Genomic DNA, 15,705 nt, shown 5'->3' with positions numbered 1-15,705 from the left:
GAGGGGGCTTAGCGTAAGGGCTCAGGAAGTTTATTCCAAGCATAGGGTGAGGCGAGGCAGAATGGGCGGAGCCTGGAGTTGGCGGTGGTGGAGAAGGGTACTGAGAGGAGGGATTTGTCCTGTGAGTGGAGGTTTCGGGCGGGAACGTAAGGGGAGATGAGGGTAGAGAGGTAATGAGGGGCTGCAGACAGTGCATTTGTAGGTAAGAAGGAGAAGCTTGAACTGAATGCGGTATCTGATCGGAAGCCAGTGAAGTGACCTGAGGAGAGGGGTGATATGAGTATATCGGTTCAGGCGGAATATAAGATGTGCAGCAGAGTTCTGAACGGATTGAAGGGGGGATAGATGGTTAAGTACCTCCAAACAAAAGTACATTTAACAAGGATCAACCCCATGAACTTAAGTCCTCTCTCAAACCACACTAGGATTCACTCCGCAACCGACCATCTGCTTTGCTACAGGTAAATGAATATTATATCAAAATACTTAATTTCTAAAAAAAAAAAAAAAAAAAAAAAAGCTATAAAAATATCAATGAAATGAACACAAGGGAGATGAAACAAAAAGCACAGTGACCAGTTCTCTGCTCTTTCGCTCCACACAATTCCAGCAGAGTCCAAAAAGCACTCTCTCCCCTCGACCATGATTACACCAAAACTAGGCACTGATGGCACTCACTGAACTCCCCTCTCCACTGCCATGTCATCCGGCGCTGGCAGTTGGCTCCGGGTTTGTTAAAGTCACAAGCGGCACAAGTGGCCTCATCCACCATGGCAGAAGGCTGGAAAAAGAAACGGAGATTTCAACACCTTGAAAAACAGCAGGGACAGAACAGATAAAACTGTGCTTTAGTACCTCCAGACAGTGAGAGGGAGGAAAGGGAGAACCAGGACAACAGAGACTGGTCGTTACCTGCAGCCGGTTAGTGAGGATGATATTGGGGTACATGGCCCCCACATCCAAATGATAAATCAGGGGACACTCGATTCGGTTTGGCACCTCCTTCAAGGAAGTCAGCTTCTTCGTAATATCATCACATACCTGTGGGACAGGGGCAAAAGAAGATTTATATGGCTGAGATGTGAAACTTTGAGAGAACTAAGTCCAGGTTTGGAGGGAGAGAGAAAGAGAGGGAAGGGAGAGAGAGGGAGGGGAGAGAGAGAGAGAGAGAGGGAGGGGAGAGAGAGAGAGGGAAAGGGGAGAGAAAAGAGAGGGAGGGGAGACAGAGAGAGAGAGAAAGAGAGAGAGGGAGGGGAGACAGAGAGAGAGAAAGAGAGAGAGAGAGGGAGGGGAGAAAGAGAGAGGGGGGAGAGAGAGAGAGAGGGAAGGGAGAGAAAGCGAGGGAGGGGAGAGAGAGAAAGAGAGGGAGGGGAGACAGGAGAGAGAGAAAGATGAGGAGCGGGGAGCCAGAGAGAGAGAACGAGCGATGAGAGGGAGGGGGAGAAGACGAGAGGGGGGAGAGCGAGAGAGAGAAGAGAGAGAAAGAGGGGAGGGGCGGACAGAGAGAGCAGGAAAGTAGTAGAGAGCGAAGGAGGGGAGAGAGAGAAAGAGAGGGAGGGGAGAAAGAGAGGGGGGAGAGAGAGAGGGAGAGAAAAAGAGAGGGAGGGGAGAGAGAGAGGGAGAGAAAGAGAGGGAGGGGAGAGAGAGAGAGAAACAAGATGAGGGAGGGGGAGAGAGAGAGGAGTGGAGAGGAAGAGGCAGAGAAAAGAGAGGGAGAGGAAAAAGAGGGATGGAAAAAAGAGGGAGGGGGAGGAGAGAAGAGAGAGAGGAGCGATGTGGAGAGAGAGAGCGAGAGAGAGTCGATGACGCTGAGAGGAGAGCGCAAAAAGAGAGGGTAGGGGAGAAGACGAGAGAGGGAGCGACACAAGAGGCGAGGGAGAGAGAGAGCAGGCAGAGAGAGAAAGAGATGGCAGAGAAAAAGAGAGAAGAGAGAGAGGAAATAAGAGAGAGAGTGAGGGGAGAGAGAGAGAGAGAGAAAAGAGAGGAGGGAGAGAGAGAGAGAAAAAGAGAGGGAGGGGAGAGAGAGAAAAAGAGAGGGGAGAGAGAGAGACAGAAAGAGAGAGGGGAGAGAGAGACAAGGAGAGAGAGGGTTGTGGGGGGGGGGGGAAGAAAGAGAGACACAGGGTTGTGGGGGGAAGAAAGAGAGACACAGGGTTTGGGGGGGGGGGGGGGGGAAGAACATGGGAGATCTCGTACTTCCTGGAAATTGGTGACATGCTCCAAGGAAAGCTTCTCTTCCTCCTCAATGGCATGCCGCATGGTCTTCTCCACTCGCTGCAGAAGGAAGTCAAAGGCTGCTGGGTTCTAGGGAGACAAAACACACTGGCATCCCTGACCTCATAGAAATAGAATATGAATAGCAGACAAATAACTAAGTCCCATTCAAGTCTGCCCAACTTCTCCTGCCACAGTTCTCCGAAACACCAGCTTTACGTTCCCTTCCCTGATAATCCCGTGCATATCCTGAGCTATCTAGAATTCTAATATGTGACCATCTCTGGGAAAAGGTGATAAGCGTCGCAGATCCAAAATGTGCAGAACGGCTGGATTTTTCACGTCGTAAATCCATAAGCAGTCTGCAAAAGTAACATGTTTGAACTTCTGCAACTATTTTCCCCACATAAAAGGATGGTGCTTGAACTGTTGTATTACAAATGGTTTGCTGTAACAGAATTCATTAAAAGAACATTATCAGGTAAGAACTAATTTTTCCATTAACCAGATTAATATTACCCACTACTTCTGCTTTGGCCTAAAGTGAAAAAGTACTAGCTTAGCTAGGCCTTTTCAGTGCCCCAGCTTAATATAAACATAGTTCACATAACTTGTTTTCAGGATGGCTATGTGAGAAACATTCCTACACATCAAAGATGAACTCATGCCACCTGGTACAGCATGATACCGAAAAATAATTATGAACCAAATCTAGTATGTGGGGGGGGGGGGGGAGAGACAGTTTGAACTGTTACCGGCTGTCCTTGCAAAAATATAATCAAACTGAGGGTTGAATCTGAATGGAGCTCAGATGCAATACTGCCAGCAGTTACAACACTCCAACAGACACACTGTGCAGCTGGCAACTGGCCCCCCCTGGTGGTGGGTGGTGGTCATACACGTATTGGGTCTTGTGGATCATCTATATGGTGTAGTATTAAATTTATTTCTATTTGGTTGTGAACTGTGAATGCTTCTGTTTATCTGGTTACTGTGCTTTATTGTGATGTGTGTTCATAATAAAATTATACGTCTGCTCATTTTATCCCTGAAATCCTTATTTACTGAGTCATATCCACAGTAAAAACTTTCACTATCCCAACAGGTCCAGAAAATATAGACAATTGCAAATGCAATCAGGAAAAAAAAAAAAAAAAAGATGTGACCAACATACCATTTTAAAGCGGCAGGGAATGTCACTGCGGAATACTCCAGACTCCAGAGCCTCCACGTGACCGCCCACGTAAGTCTCAGAGTCCAACACATGCCCATCGCTTGTCAACTTATTAAAAACCTGCTCTTGTTTATTCGGGAAGATGATATTTGCATGATACGCCTGGACCATCAGCAATGCTTCACACAGTGTCCCTGAGCCCTTTCGTAATACCTGAGGAGACACAAACCCTCATAATTCACTCAAGACTCCCTCATACGTACCAGACAGCATAAGATGTGTGTGCTCTAAAACATGGCCCACCTCCTTTTAAAAAAAAGAAAAAAAAAAAAAGAGGAGCACATCCTGAGGTCCCACAATTCAATACATAATACTTCTGGCACAACCATCCAAACACATTACTCCTAATCTCATGGAAGCCCTCAGAGTACACAGGATAGAAACATGCTGGCAGCTCATCACGTACAGAGACCAAAGATGCACAGACCTCGGAGGTATTAAACTCTCAGATGTATTGATATCTTACAAGGTAAAAAGCCTGAAATAAATCCAAATTAAATGAGAAGGTACAAGGAAACTAAGGAAAAATTATGTCTTGCCTGATAAAGGAAAGAAAATTTATTCCCAACAGATCAGTCCAGAAATTGTGAAGTATGTCTGCCTGTTGGTCATAGCCCGCAATTTCTGGACTGATCTGTGGGACACTAAGGAAGCATGGATTCCAGCAGGAAAAGCAGCAGAGTCACCCAGTCCGATTTCACTGGCACTAGATCCACAGCCGTAAAGCCACAACACTCTGGAGCCAGCAAGCACAGGGGTTTAAATACACACATGCAAAAATGTATAAGGACTATGAAGCACTTAGATCTGGGCTCCCATACTCAGCATGTTGTGAGGGAAGGGTGAGGGAGGGAAGAGACACTTAGATACTGTGTGTGTTTCAATGGAGGCATGCACAATCAACTACAAAATGAGAGCTGGGCACACCTGAGCAGCATTCAGGTGCACACATACAGAACATGCAGACTGTAGAGGAGGAGTGGCCTAGTGCTTAGGGTGTGAACTTTGGTCCTGGGGAACTGAGTTCGACTCCCACTTCAGGCACAGGCAGCTCCTTGTGACTCTGGGCAAGTCACTTAACCCTCCATTGCCCCATGTAAGCCGCATTGAGCCTGCCATGAGTGGGAAAGCGCGGGGTACAAATGTAACAAAAATAAAATAGATACTATTGGAGATTCTACATGGAATGTTGCTACTATTGGAGACTCTACATGGAATGTTGCTATTCCACTAGCAGGCTGCGCAGGCTTCTGTTTCTTTGAGTCTGACGTCCTGCACAGTGGGACAATAGCAACATTCCATGTAGAATCTCAAATAGTAGCAACTGTGGAGGAGTGGCCTAGCGGTTAGGGTGGTGGACTCTGGTCCTGGGGAACTGAGTTCGATTCCCACTTCAGGCACAGGCAGCGCCTTGCGACTCTGGGCAAGTCACTTAACCCTCCATTGCCGCATTGAGCCTGCCATGAGTGGGAAAGCACGGGGTGCAAATGTAACAAATAAATAAATAAAAATAATACAACTTCAGCAAAGGTTCACAGCATCCAAGCCCCCTACAACACCTGTCCACTCTCCTGCCTTAGATGTATGAGTGGGTGACTGAACACCAGATGTGCTAGTCATATGATCAGTTACCTCATCGGGCTCCATGGGAATGATGGTGCACAGGGCAAAGATAAAAGGATGAACATACTTCATGTACATGTAATATGTAGCAACAGCATCAGAGACTGAGTACGTGGCCAAAGTCTGAAGATCAAAAGGAGAAAAGAACAAATCAGTCATATCTAAGGAAAAAAAAGCACTTTGTATATGGCTGGCAATTCCACGTAACAGTAACTGGCCGACACCTACTGACACCACTGGAAAGGGAATTAAAAGGAAACAAACAAAACAGTTTATCTTGCAGTGTGCATTTTGATGGCTTTTTAAAAATATATACGTTTCAACTGTTTTTATTGATGGAACAAGATCTGTAACAAATCCTTAATTTACAACCATTGATAAAGCCATTGATATAACATTTTGATCAAGCATGTCTGTAACTTGTGTCACCAACTTATGTTTTGTAATTTCCCCCCCCCCCCCCCCCTAGCCTCACACACTACTATCGCTGTACCCAAAAGAAATTGACATCCTTTGTTCATTTTATTATTCTTTATTATTCACTTTAACAGTTGTCGTCGCGAATTTCACTTGTTGTGCTATATTTGTCAAGGTACCTTGTTTAGATTCCTTATCCCTCCCCCCTCCCTCCCTTTCTTGGACTACCTCGCTCCTTTCCTTTCTTCATGGTGTCTACTGTTTCAATCCCACGCCAAACCTCTGTCCACTTTGATATGATTGGATAATACACAGACATCCCCTCATTAAGTCTCCCTCCGCGTCTTTCACCTGTTGACTCTTCCCTATTGCCTTCCTTCCCCCTCTTGGTATAATTCCTTCTAAAGCATATGAAACTTATTTAAAACAGCGCTTCTTGCTTTATGGGAAATAGATTGCAAATACTTGTTCCAGATGGAGACAAAAAGTTTTCCTTTTTTTGGACTGCTCGTGCCTCCCAAAGCATGAGTTCATGGAATCTATTTCTCCAATACCAAAAGGATACTTTTTAAAAATATATCTATCAGGCTTAATCAACATCACCTGATAACAAAGGGCTAAGCAGCTCTAATATTAATAAGTTCAATACATAAATTCTGGCTAGCAGAATTCTAGTTGCCATCTTTGTAGTAGGACACCAGAGTCTCTGCAGATTGCGTTCTCTTTTTTTGGACCAAAGACGTAGACAAGCGAGACCCCTTTTTGAGATGTGAAGGGATCAAGCGATCAAGCTCATGGCCTTTATTTAGTTGTTAGTGCTATTAAAAAAAAAAAAATCTCCCGAAACACATCTCCAGCATTTTGTGAATGAACAGTTAACTTCACAATTGCCGAATTGGTTCCACTACCAACTAATTCAGGTGATAAAAAGTAACAAACTCCACATGCAATCCTAAACTGAAGTATAAAGAACTCGCCCTAAACAAATCAAATGCAGGTTGCTGTGAATTCATACTATTGCTCGTATCAAGCACCTCATCCCTTCTCTCCATTAAACTAGAAGTTTAGGAATGGCTTACCTGTAACAGAAGATCTGTTAGAACAGAGAATAGGTGTAAACACACCGTCCGTACCCCAGAGCTCATCACGTTCAATATATGAAGCTTTGTAACCTGCTCTTAGAATTACTAGTCAAAATACAGGACCAGTTATTCTTTCCTCAGAGTCACTTGACCACATGAAAAAGAAATCTTATTACCTTTTCTTTAAATTTTCAAGGTGAATAGACAGTTTGGAAATGTTTGGTTGTACCAAATGGAGGAAATTAGATCTTACCTGCTAACTTTCTTTCCTTGAGTTGCTCCCTAGCAGGCCAGATGCATGGGTTTATGCTCTCCTGCAAGCAGGCAGAGATTGAAAACTACTGACTTGAAACATCACACCAAAAATAAACATCCTGTACAGCCCTCTGCCACCCAGTATTTATTTAAAACAGTAACATGAAAACCTCCCCTTAAATGACCAAGGTATAATTATTTGAATGGTTAACTTGGAACAACCTCAACAGGAAGAGAGAGAACCAAAATCTTCTATCTACCAAAGAACAGGTCAAAAATATCACCACAAGAAGTGTCCAGAATGGGCTCAAACAGTACCGGCACCAAAGCCGATAAGATCAGGTTCATATTCCACGGAGGCACCACCATAGGCCTTGGCAGTCTGAGCAATTTCACTCCCATAGCAAAATACACAATAGGATGAGCATCCCTGAACCAAGTCCTTGTAACCAGCCACCACCATTAACTACACCCTCAGGGATGCCATAGCCAGTCCCTTATAAAGGAAAGGAAAGGATTTGATATACTACCACCTTTCTGTGGTTACAATCAAAGCAGTTTCTCACATTACATACAGGTACTTATTTTGTACCTGGGGCAATGGAAGATTAAGTGACTTGCCCAGAGTCACAAGGAGCTGCAGTGAGAATCGATCCAGTCCATCCTGTAAGAACAAAGGCCCACAATGGCAACAACTGACATTCCTTCCAGACAAGCCTCAAATATCTTCCAGACCCTTACATACATTAAGGATGTGGAAGTCTTCCTGGTGTACACACAAAATAAATAAATAAAATGAGGCTATGATACAAGAGGAATATCCTTTTCCACAAAAACTAGCCCTCTCAATAGCAATCCCGAAAGACAAAATGAAAACGCTTCCTCCATCTGTGTCTGTCTGCGCTTCTCTTATTGAGGGGGCAGGTACAACTGTTTTCAACTGCATCAACCCTATCCATCGTCAGCCTGACCGCCACTACTCTGGCCAGACACGGACAAGGAGACTCCAAAAACATATCAAGAAGAGAGTGGGCATTCTAGGGCATATCTGCGAGAGGAACAGCACTGGCTCCCTATCAAGGACCGAATAACATTTAAAATTTGCGTTCTGGTGCATAAAATTTTCTATGGTGAAGCCCCTGCATATATGGACACCCTTGTCAGCTTACCGCCTCGAAACTCTCAGAGATCAGCTCGTTTGTACTTAAATCTGCATTACCCAATCTATAGTGGCCCTAAGTATAAAACCACCTACGCCTCCTCCTTTTCCTTTATTAGCACACAACTGTGGAATGGTCTACCTATATTTGTGAAAATTACCCCGATCATCCGACCTTCAAAAAATATCTTAAGACCTTCTTATTTGGAAAAGCTTACGCTCAAGACCCGCCCCGCATCTCTTCTTATTGAATTCAATTTCTCTTTCCGCATTTCCGCACCTCTGCTATTACTCTCTAGTCTCTTTCACTTCAATATCATTGACTGTTTGTTGTAGAATTGATGTATGATTTCTGTAGATTACTGTAAGCCACATTGAGCCTGCCTGTGGGTGGGAAAATGTGGGATATAAATGCTATAAATAAATAAATCTGTCACATACCATTTTAACAATCTTTTGACCTGAGATTATCTAGACCCATCTTTGGTAAAAGTGTTGAAGTCTCCCTCCCATTGGAGGAGCTGAAGCATGGATCCCGCAGAATCTCACTGTGCCCATCCAAGGGGTTCCTGCCACACCTGTCACACAGCCACCTCTGCGACTACTCTGATAGAACTAGCTCCTAACTGGTAAACGAAACCCCTGCATCTGGGGCTATATCTCCTTGATGCTCTGAAACAGCCCCAAGCATGCATCTCTTGACCTGCTACTCTAGGATGATCCTCAGGAAGTATGGACACCTTTGTGTCCCCCAAGCTTACAAAGCCAAGCCTTTAAAGTAATGTCCAAGGCCTAGTTTCTAAGCCAAAGATACCATCACACAGCCACAAATAAGGCTATACCATTGGTTGAGGTTCAGACCCACCAATCAGCTTGGGACACTTTCCCCACAGAGTCCACTCTGGACCCCTCCAGCAACTGTTGCACCAAAGGGAGACTTGCTCAGGTCACATAGCCTCCACGTACTGCCCCCTGCAACAAGCCTGCAATCTTATGGATCCTTCAAGACTGATCTATTTTCTATGGGAATCATCTTCTTGACGATTGCAGACTAAATGCATCCGTCTTTTGAAGGTGCAAGACCTTCTTTACTTCCTGCAGAATAGGACAGAGTGCCCACTTACCCCAAACATAGGGTTTATCCCATTCCACAGCAATCATCTACTTGACCACCTTATGCATAGGGAAGTCCACAGGATCCCCTGCAGCAGGGGTCCTGCACATTTGAGCTGTCCTCTGGGTACTCCTCTGAAAATCTTGAAAACCAAAAAAAAAAACCCAGGAAAATCACAGAGAACAATTCACCTGGTGAAAGAAATGCACCACTGACATATCCTCCCCTGAAGGAACCACATCCTCCACAAAGACGTTTTCCTGAAGTTACTTCTGGTTCCCAGACTTATCCCCAGTTGGATCCAAGGACCCCCTCAGAGGTCAAAAAGGTGAACTCTTCCTTTACAGTAGACCCTGGCCTCCTTGCTGGTCCCTGCACCACTTTAGAGGGCATCCCCTAGTCCTCTCCATTATGCAAAATATGAAATGCATTAATAGGACAAACTCTGGAGAGAACCCTTTTGCACTGCCTCTGCACAGCACTCTCCCAGAGTCCCCAAACATCAACTCTTGGCCCTGGGTGAGGGCCTTCCTGTACTGCAACGGTAGCTGTTGTTGTAGAGAACAAAATGATGGTAGTTCCAACCAAAATTGGATCCCCTGACACTACAGAGTACATCTCTTCTCCCAGGCTATCCTCTGCCAATCCTCCACACTGTTTGGAATGCGACTGGCAGTGCCCTCATGGAAGCCAAGCTGGTGGGTCCATCCTGACCCCTGCAATACCGTCTGAATGCTGGATACCACGCTGATTGTGACACCAGCTGCATTCTACAGACACTGCCCTGATCCTAAGTGGCCTGCTTCTGCTGGTTGCCTCACATATGAAGCCTACTGGAGAACACAGCCCGCACCATCCAGACACTAACTATTCTGCCCCTCTAACTCGGAGCGCTCCCCAAGTACGACCTGGTACTTATACAAAGGGCTCCCTTTCTTGTTTACAAATGTACTTAGTGCTTTTTCCTTTTTAAAGCTTGCCTTCAAAAGAGTGAAGTTGTATTTTTTTACAGTTACATTGTAAAGCTACTTAGCCCATTTTTAGGAGTGCTAGATCTGTTTTATTATTTTCACATGTATCGGTTCTGCTTCTTCTTATTAAATGTGTTATATTGGATACAGGTCCTTGTAACACTCTTTGCTTGGTGATGTGTTTCAATTTAAAAAAAAAAAAAAAAGTTTGCCTGCCACTGCAATCCCTTGGGCAGGTTCTCAAGGGCTCTCTCCCAGAGCTGGACAGAGGGTCCGAGGCACAAGCAGCCTCTTAACTGAGGGGGTGCGGCAGGGGAAAGGACTCAGGACATCCAAGTGTAGCATTCCCAGGCTACTGGAGCAGAATGCTGGTCCTACAGCCGAGGCTTAGAAAAAAAAAAACAACTTTTTTTTTTTTCTTTTAATTTTAAGGCCTAACCATCTTTACCTCACTCTGTCCCACCCAGAATCTCTCACCTACCACCTACTGAAGTCTCTGAAGAGCAGCAAAGGGTTGCACAGGATACTTATAGTGTGATGTCACAAGCCAGTTCTCAGTCGCCACCTGCTGGCAGGAAGAGTATAAACCCATGCATCTGGACTGGTCTGGAGGGATAACGAGGAATGGAAGTTCTAGTACTGCACATGCATGAAATCTGTGTGCTAACGAGAAAACTTTGAAGTTTATCCTTTTTATCTAACAGATCTCTTGAACTCCTTCTTACAGTGTACCATCACCAATTTTGCCAACATCCATACCTGAGGCTCCTCTGTAGCCATTCGACACATCTCTTCAGGATCCAGCTCTACCGGGTCATAACCCAGCTTGGCTTTAGCTGCTGCCTTAAGGTTGTGGCTTCCCACCGGAAGGTAACTGTCTCTCTTTACCCACCTGAAAATAAAAGCCATAATCCCATCCAGTTAGGATCTCTCCATATTCTCCCCATTCATTCCTCTCATTCACCCCCTTAAATCCTGCCCCCTCCCTCTTCTGCACATCTACTCATACTATACCCAAAGCAAACTTTACATCACAGACATGACTAAAGACAAAGTGTCACATATCCAGTGCCTGCTCCTGAGACAGTACAGATACATGCATAGAAGAAAGATTCATAATATACAAACAGTACATATGAATGCACAAGACAGAAGCGTTTTTGTTTTTTTTTAACCATACCTGAGACAGTCCATGTGGATACAGGAGGGAGATTTATACTCCCCCTGACTATCCTTTTGGAATCCAATCTCTTGGTACATGCTCATTCCATGAACAGAGGCTCGTGTTTCTACAAAAGGCCTGGAAACCAAAATAATCTGCAATGTGAATGTATATGACTCAAATCTATCAACCTAGACACAAGCTGCCGTCCGTAACTGGTTGCATGCAACCAGGACCAGCCACAGAGATCACAGAGGCCTGCAGCTTTCATGGAAGGATTCAGTAGTTTCTGTGCTTTACCAATAATCACCGTTCTAATTCTTTAAAACACAAGAGAACAAGGAAAGAATAAAGCTTTTCACTACGAATATAAATATTGGTACGAACAGTTCTCTATAAGTGCAGCTGCTCTCATGTCGAAGGTTCAGGTTCAATGCCGATTCCATATTGTGCCAAGTGCACAGATTTCTCAGCTGTATTCAACGTTTCCACAGTGCCAGCAATGCTCTATTTGCCCTGTTGTATGGGTTGTTGAGTCAGATTGTAAGAACTCTTCCCTTATCTCTCTGCAGCTCCCTACCTTGAAAGATGCCACAGTCAGACCAAGTTTAAACAAGGGTCCTTACCAGTCGAAGAAGTCCCCGTTGTACGTCACAATGATGTTAGGCTTAGTTTCCTGGACATGTTCAAACCATCTTTGGATCAAATGTGCCTAGATTAAAAAAAAAAAAAAAAAAAAAAGAATGCAAACTTCAAAGAGGCTGCATCCAACTTGTTCACATTCCACAGACCTCCAATAATTAGGAGACACGTTCTGTGATATTAGAATAAGTATGGATGTGAATCGTTTGTTTACTCTTTCCAAAAATACTAGGAGTAGGGGGCATGCGATGAAGCTACGAAGTAGCAAATTTAATACGAATCGGAGAAAAGTTTTCCTCACTCAACGTGTAATTAAACTCTGGAATTCGTTGCCAGAGAACGTGGTAAAGGCGGTTAGCTTAGTGGGGTTTAAAAAAGGTCTGGACAGCTTCCTAAAGGAAAAGTCCACAGACCATTATTAAATTGACTTGGGGAAAATCCACTGCTTATTTCTGGGATAAGCAGCATAAAATATACTGAACTTTTTCGGGATCTTGCCAAGTATTTGTGACCTGGATTGGCCACAGGACGCTGGGACTAATGGACCTTTGGTGTGGCAATACTTACGTACTTATAGCAACAAAACTACCACATATGTGATACAACCTTGAAAGACAAGTACGTGCCAGGGGCATAGCCAGACCTCACGGTGGGAGGGGGCCCGAGGTTAGGGGCACATTTTGAGTGCCGCCCCCCCCCCCCCCCCACATCTCGCCTCCTCGCCCCCGCCCCCACTGCCCCACAAACAAATACCTTTGCTGGCAGGGGTCCCCAACCCCTGCCAGCTGAAGCCTTCTTCAGCACCGGTCTCTGGCGCAGCCGCGTTCACTGCCTGCCCCCTGCTCTTCTTTCTTCTTGCTCCTCCTGTGCACACTGACGCTGAGCGTCAGCGAACGCAGCTGCGACGGAGACCGGCGCTGAAGGCGGCTTCAACTGGTGGGGGTTGGGGATCCCCGCCAGCCAAACCAGGGGCCCAGATGAAATTTGCAGGGGCCTAGGCCCCTGTGGCCCCCCCATAGCTACGCCCCTGGTTCCAAAGACAGGTGCAGACCACAAACCTAGTACCTCGAGAACAGCATTTACTCACCTCATCTGGCTCGTTGAAAATGCAGAAGGGCCCCTCATATTCAGGCTTGGGAGTGAATTCAAAATCTTCAATATCCTCAGAGACAATCTCTCTGTTTGTGATCAGGTATCCCTGGAAATCCAGCAGCAGGTATTTAAAAACGAGAATCAACGCAACCAGAAGGCAAAGGATTCCTCACACTGCTCTTATCGTTCCTCCTACAGAGCACATCCTGACTAGAAGCAGCACAATAAGTAGCCCATCCAATCTGCCTAGTTATTTTAGCCTCTAGTGTTAAGGATATTCCCCAGTTGGTAGTTTAAGGAGCTTTAATATCTGCATTATATTACTCCTTAAGCAAGTTAGAAAAATAGTGAGAAAGAAATCTTACTCCTACCCTAGCTGGGGTAATATTTAACCATCTCTCTGACCTCATGTGCAACTTTCTTTAGTCACCTTATATTCTAATTCTTCTTACTCTCTTACCTATCTATATGTTCCATCTTTGCTTTACCCTTCACTATCAATTAAAATGTTCTATTATGTATCGTGTTGACATTATTAGTATACTATACCATACTTTGTATTGTTATTTGAATATTTTTACTGCTGTAGTTTCCTATTGCTCATGTTTGATCTATTCTTACTGTACACCGCCTTGAGTGAATTCCTTCAAAAAGGCAGTAAATAAATCCTATTAAATAAACAAACATACATCACAGACAGGTAAGCATAGAAGATCTCATACATAGCCCAACATCTAGCTCCTCCATATCTTACCACCAAATTTTCTAATAACCTGAACAGCAATAAAAACTAGCAAGACCCTTGCCCAAACATCTAACGTCTCTGGCTTTACTGAAAAGCACCTTCCAGTATGGAACTGGTTGGTGTCTGGGAGTTACGTACTGGTTGGTACCAGCAGGCTATAAATAGCCCTAGTTTTCTTCTCATCACTTTGCTGTTGAATCACCACCTGTACCTTGTAAAACTCAAAGCTGGATAATGGGCTGGTCACCTGGTCACAGTCAGCACCAGAGTGATGAAGGGGGTGCAGTTAATTAGGGCCTAAATACACAGTACCTGTCCATCGATCATATACGAGATCATCATGATCTGGTCTGACTCTGCATCTGGAAACTTCAGGGGCAGTTTAGTAGTTTCGATGTCAAAAGCCAAAACAACCGGATCCTGAAAAGGGACAAGTTTCCGATTACAAATGAGCGAATCTCACCATCTGATTTAGATGACAGCAGCTCAATATATGCAAAGTTCAGGTAAGCATCGTGGCCCTAAAACAAAAATGGATATTGTGCAGGAGCTGAGCCAGCAACAAAAATAATTTAATGACAAAAAAATCACCGATTAAAGCCCCAGATACTGTCTTTTCTTTTGTAGGCAATTTATTTTCTTAGACTCCTCAAACATAATAAAGCAGAAGAGCTGCCTGCTCGTTATAAGTCTGGGGAAGCAAAGCCTTCTTCTTTTAATTCGTTTAAAGTAGAATTGGCCGCCTATTAAAGGTGGCTGCCTCTCCCAAAGACGGAACACCTTTCCAGAGAAAGGGTCGGCCCTTCCCAACTAAACAAGGGAGATGGGGAGGAAGGGGGGTGGACTCGGGACACCCGAGTTTAACACCCCAGAGGCTGTCAAAGAAAGAAAAGAAAGGAAAATCTATCAAGCCTCTAAATGAGATTTCCGGCACAGAAGAAACAGTATAAATATATGTAATATCTTAAAGAGAAAGAGAGAGACTAAAAAGGGCTCGCTTCCTACCTGCTGGGAGACTGAGAAAATACTGAGGCTAAGGTCACATGGCCAGAGCTCCTATTGGCTCTCTAGCTTCAGAGTTTTTCTCAGTCTCCACCTGCTGGTAGGCGAACACAACCCATCAGTCCAATCCCGGTCTGGTCCGGAGGGACGCTAAGGAAATGGATATTGTGAAGGTTCTGACGTCAAGTTACTGGATGAAAAGAGTCACAACTGCTGAAGGAGTGTATGGTTTCAAAATCTTGCTATTGCAAGAGCAATAGCCAAACAGGATGCACACGTGTCACACATGTGTCAAAGTAAAGATCTCTAACCCTACAACTTCTCTGCTATGAAATATTAAAGGGTTTGGGAGAATAAAATAGAGATAGAGAGAGAGATCCGTTCTAATCACAGAAAAATAAGTTATAATTCTTTGAAAGTCCAGCCTATCTTCTGACTCTCTGGGCCACTTGCAGGTCTTACCAACCAGCTCATTTTCAAAGGGAAACCACTCCATGAAAATCCACCAACATACATAACTCAAGTACAAAAGGTACCTGAGCACTCTACAGACTTGTAGAGGCAAAGCAAATGCCTGGAGGTACACTCGGTGAATTAAAAATGAAATCACCGTATATATATTAGGGCAATTTTCAAAAGCCTTTTGAAAAATTTGCCCAGTTTACACTAATCTGCTCCAATTTCCTGACCAGAAAACGTATAGAAGATATATGCTGTATTTGAGAAGTACATGAATGAATTCATAGATTTTCCACGTATATATATCAGTTATTAGCAAGTGGATATAAATTTCAGAAGTTTAAAAATAAAACTCACTGGCCGCTCTACCAGATCATCCCTTCGAACGATTTCAGGAGGGTAGGCGTTTCCTCGATAGCGAATGTTATACCAATGAGCCTGCAAAACAAAGAAGTCGTCCTGTAAGATGTTTCTGTGTTCACATTAACAAGATGGAGGCAGTATGTAATCCATCACAATACAGATATGGTATTT

At 44.4% G+C, this 15,705-nt stretch overlaps 1 protein-coding gene across 1 annotated transcript in view; it reads right to left on the bottom strand.

Moving 5' to 3' along the window:
- The window catches only part of POLE (DNA polymerase epsilon, catalytic subunit), a 141,659-nt gene that overhangs the window by 89,011 nt on the left and 36,943 nt on the right, over positions 1 to 15,705 (bottom strand). The window contains exons 8-18 of the mRNA XM_030218300.1: positions 15,529 to 15,609; positions 14,023 to 14,130; positions 12,961 to 13,071; positions 11,858 to 11,943; positions 11,250 to 11,369; positions 10,829 to 10,961; positions 5,081 to 5,194; positions 3,389 to 3,601; positions 2,197 to 2,304; positions 913 to 1,041; positions 679 to 781 (exon numbers count right to left, since the gene is read on the bottom strand). Coding sequence (XP_030074160.1) covers positions 679 to 781; positions 913 to 1,041; positions 2,197 to 2,304; positions 3,389 to 3,601; positions 5,081 to 5,194; positions 10,829 to 10,961; positions 11,250 to 11,369; positions 11,858 to 11,943; positions 12,961 to 13,071; positions 14,023 to 14,130; positions 15,529 to 15,609 — 1,306 coding nt within the window. The remainder of the gene's footprint in view (positions 1 to 678; positions 782 to 912; positions 1,042 to 2,196; positions 2,305 to 3,388; positions 3,602 to 5,080; positions 5,195 to 10,828; positions 10,962 to 11,249; positions 11,370 to 11,857; positions 11,944 to 12,960; positions 13,072 to 14,022; positions 14,131 to 15,528; positions 15,610 to 15,705) is intronic.

The sequence above is a fragment of the Microcaecilia unicolor genome, chromosome 11 (assembly GCF_901765095.1).
Source record: "Microcaecilia unicolor chromosome 11, aMicUni1.1, whole genome shotgun sequence".
NCBI lineage: Eukaryota > Metazoa > Chordata > Amphibia > Gymnophiona > Siphonopidae > Microcaecilia > Microcaecilia unicolor.
The sequence above is the reverse complement of the archived record's forward strand: the minus strand, read 5'-3'. Positions and strand labels throughout refer to the sequence as shown.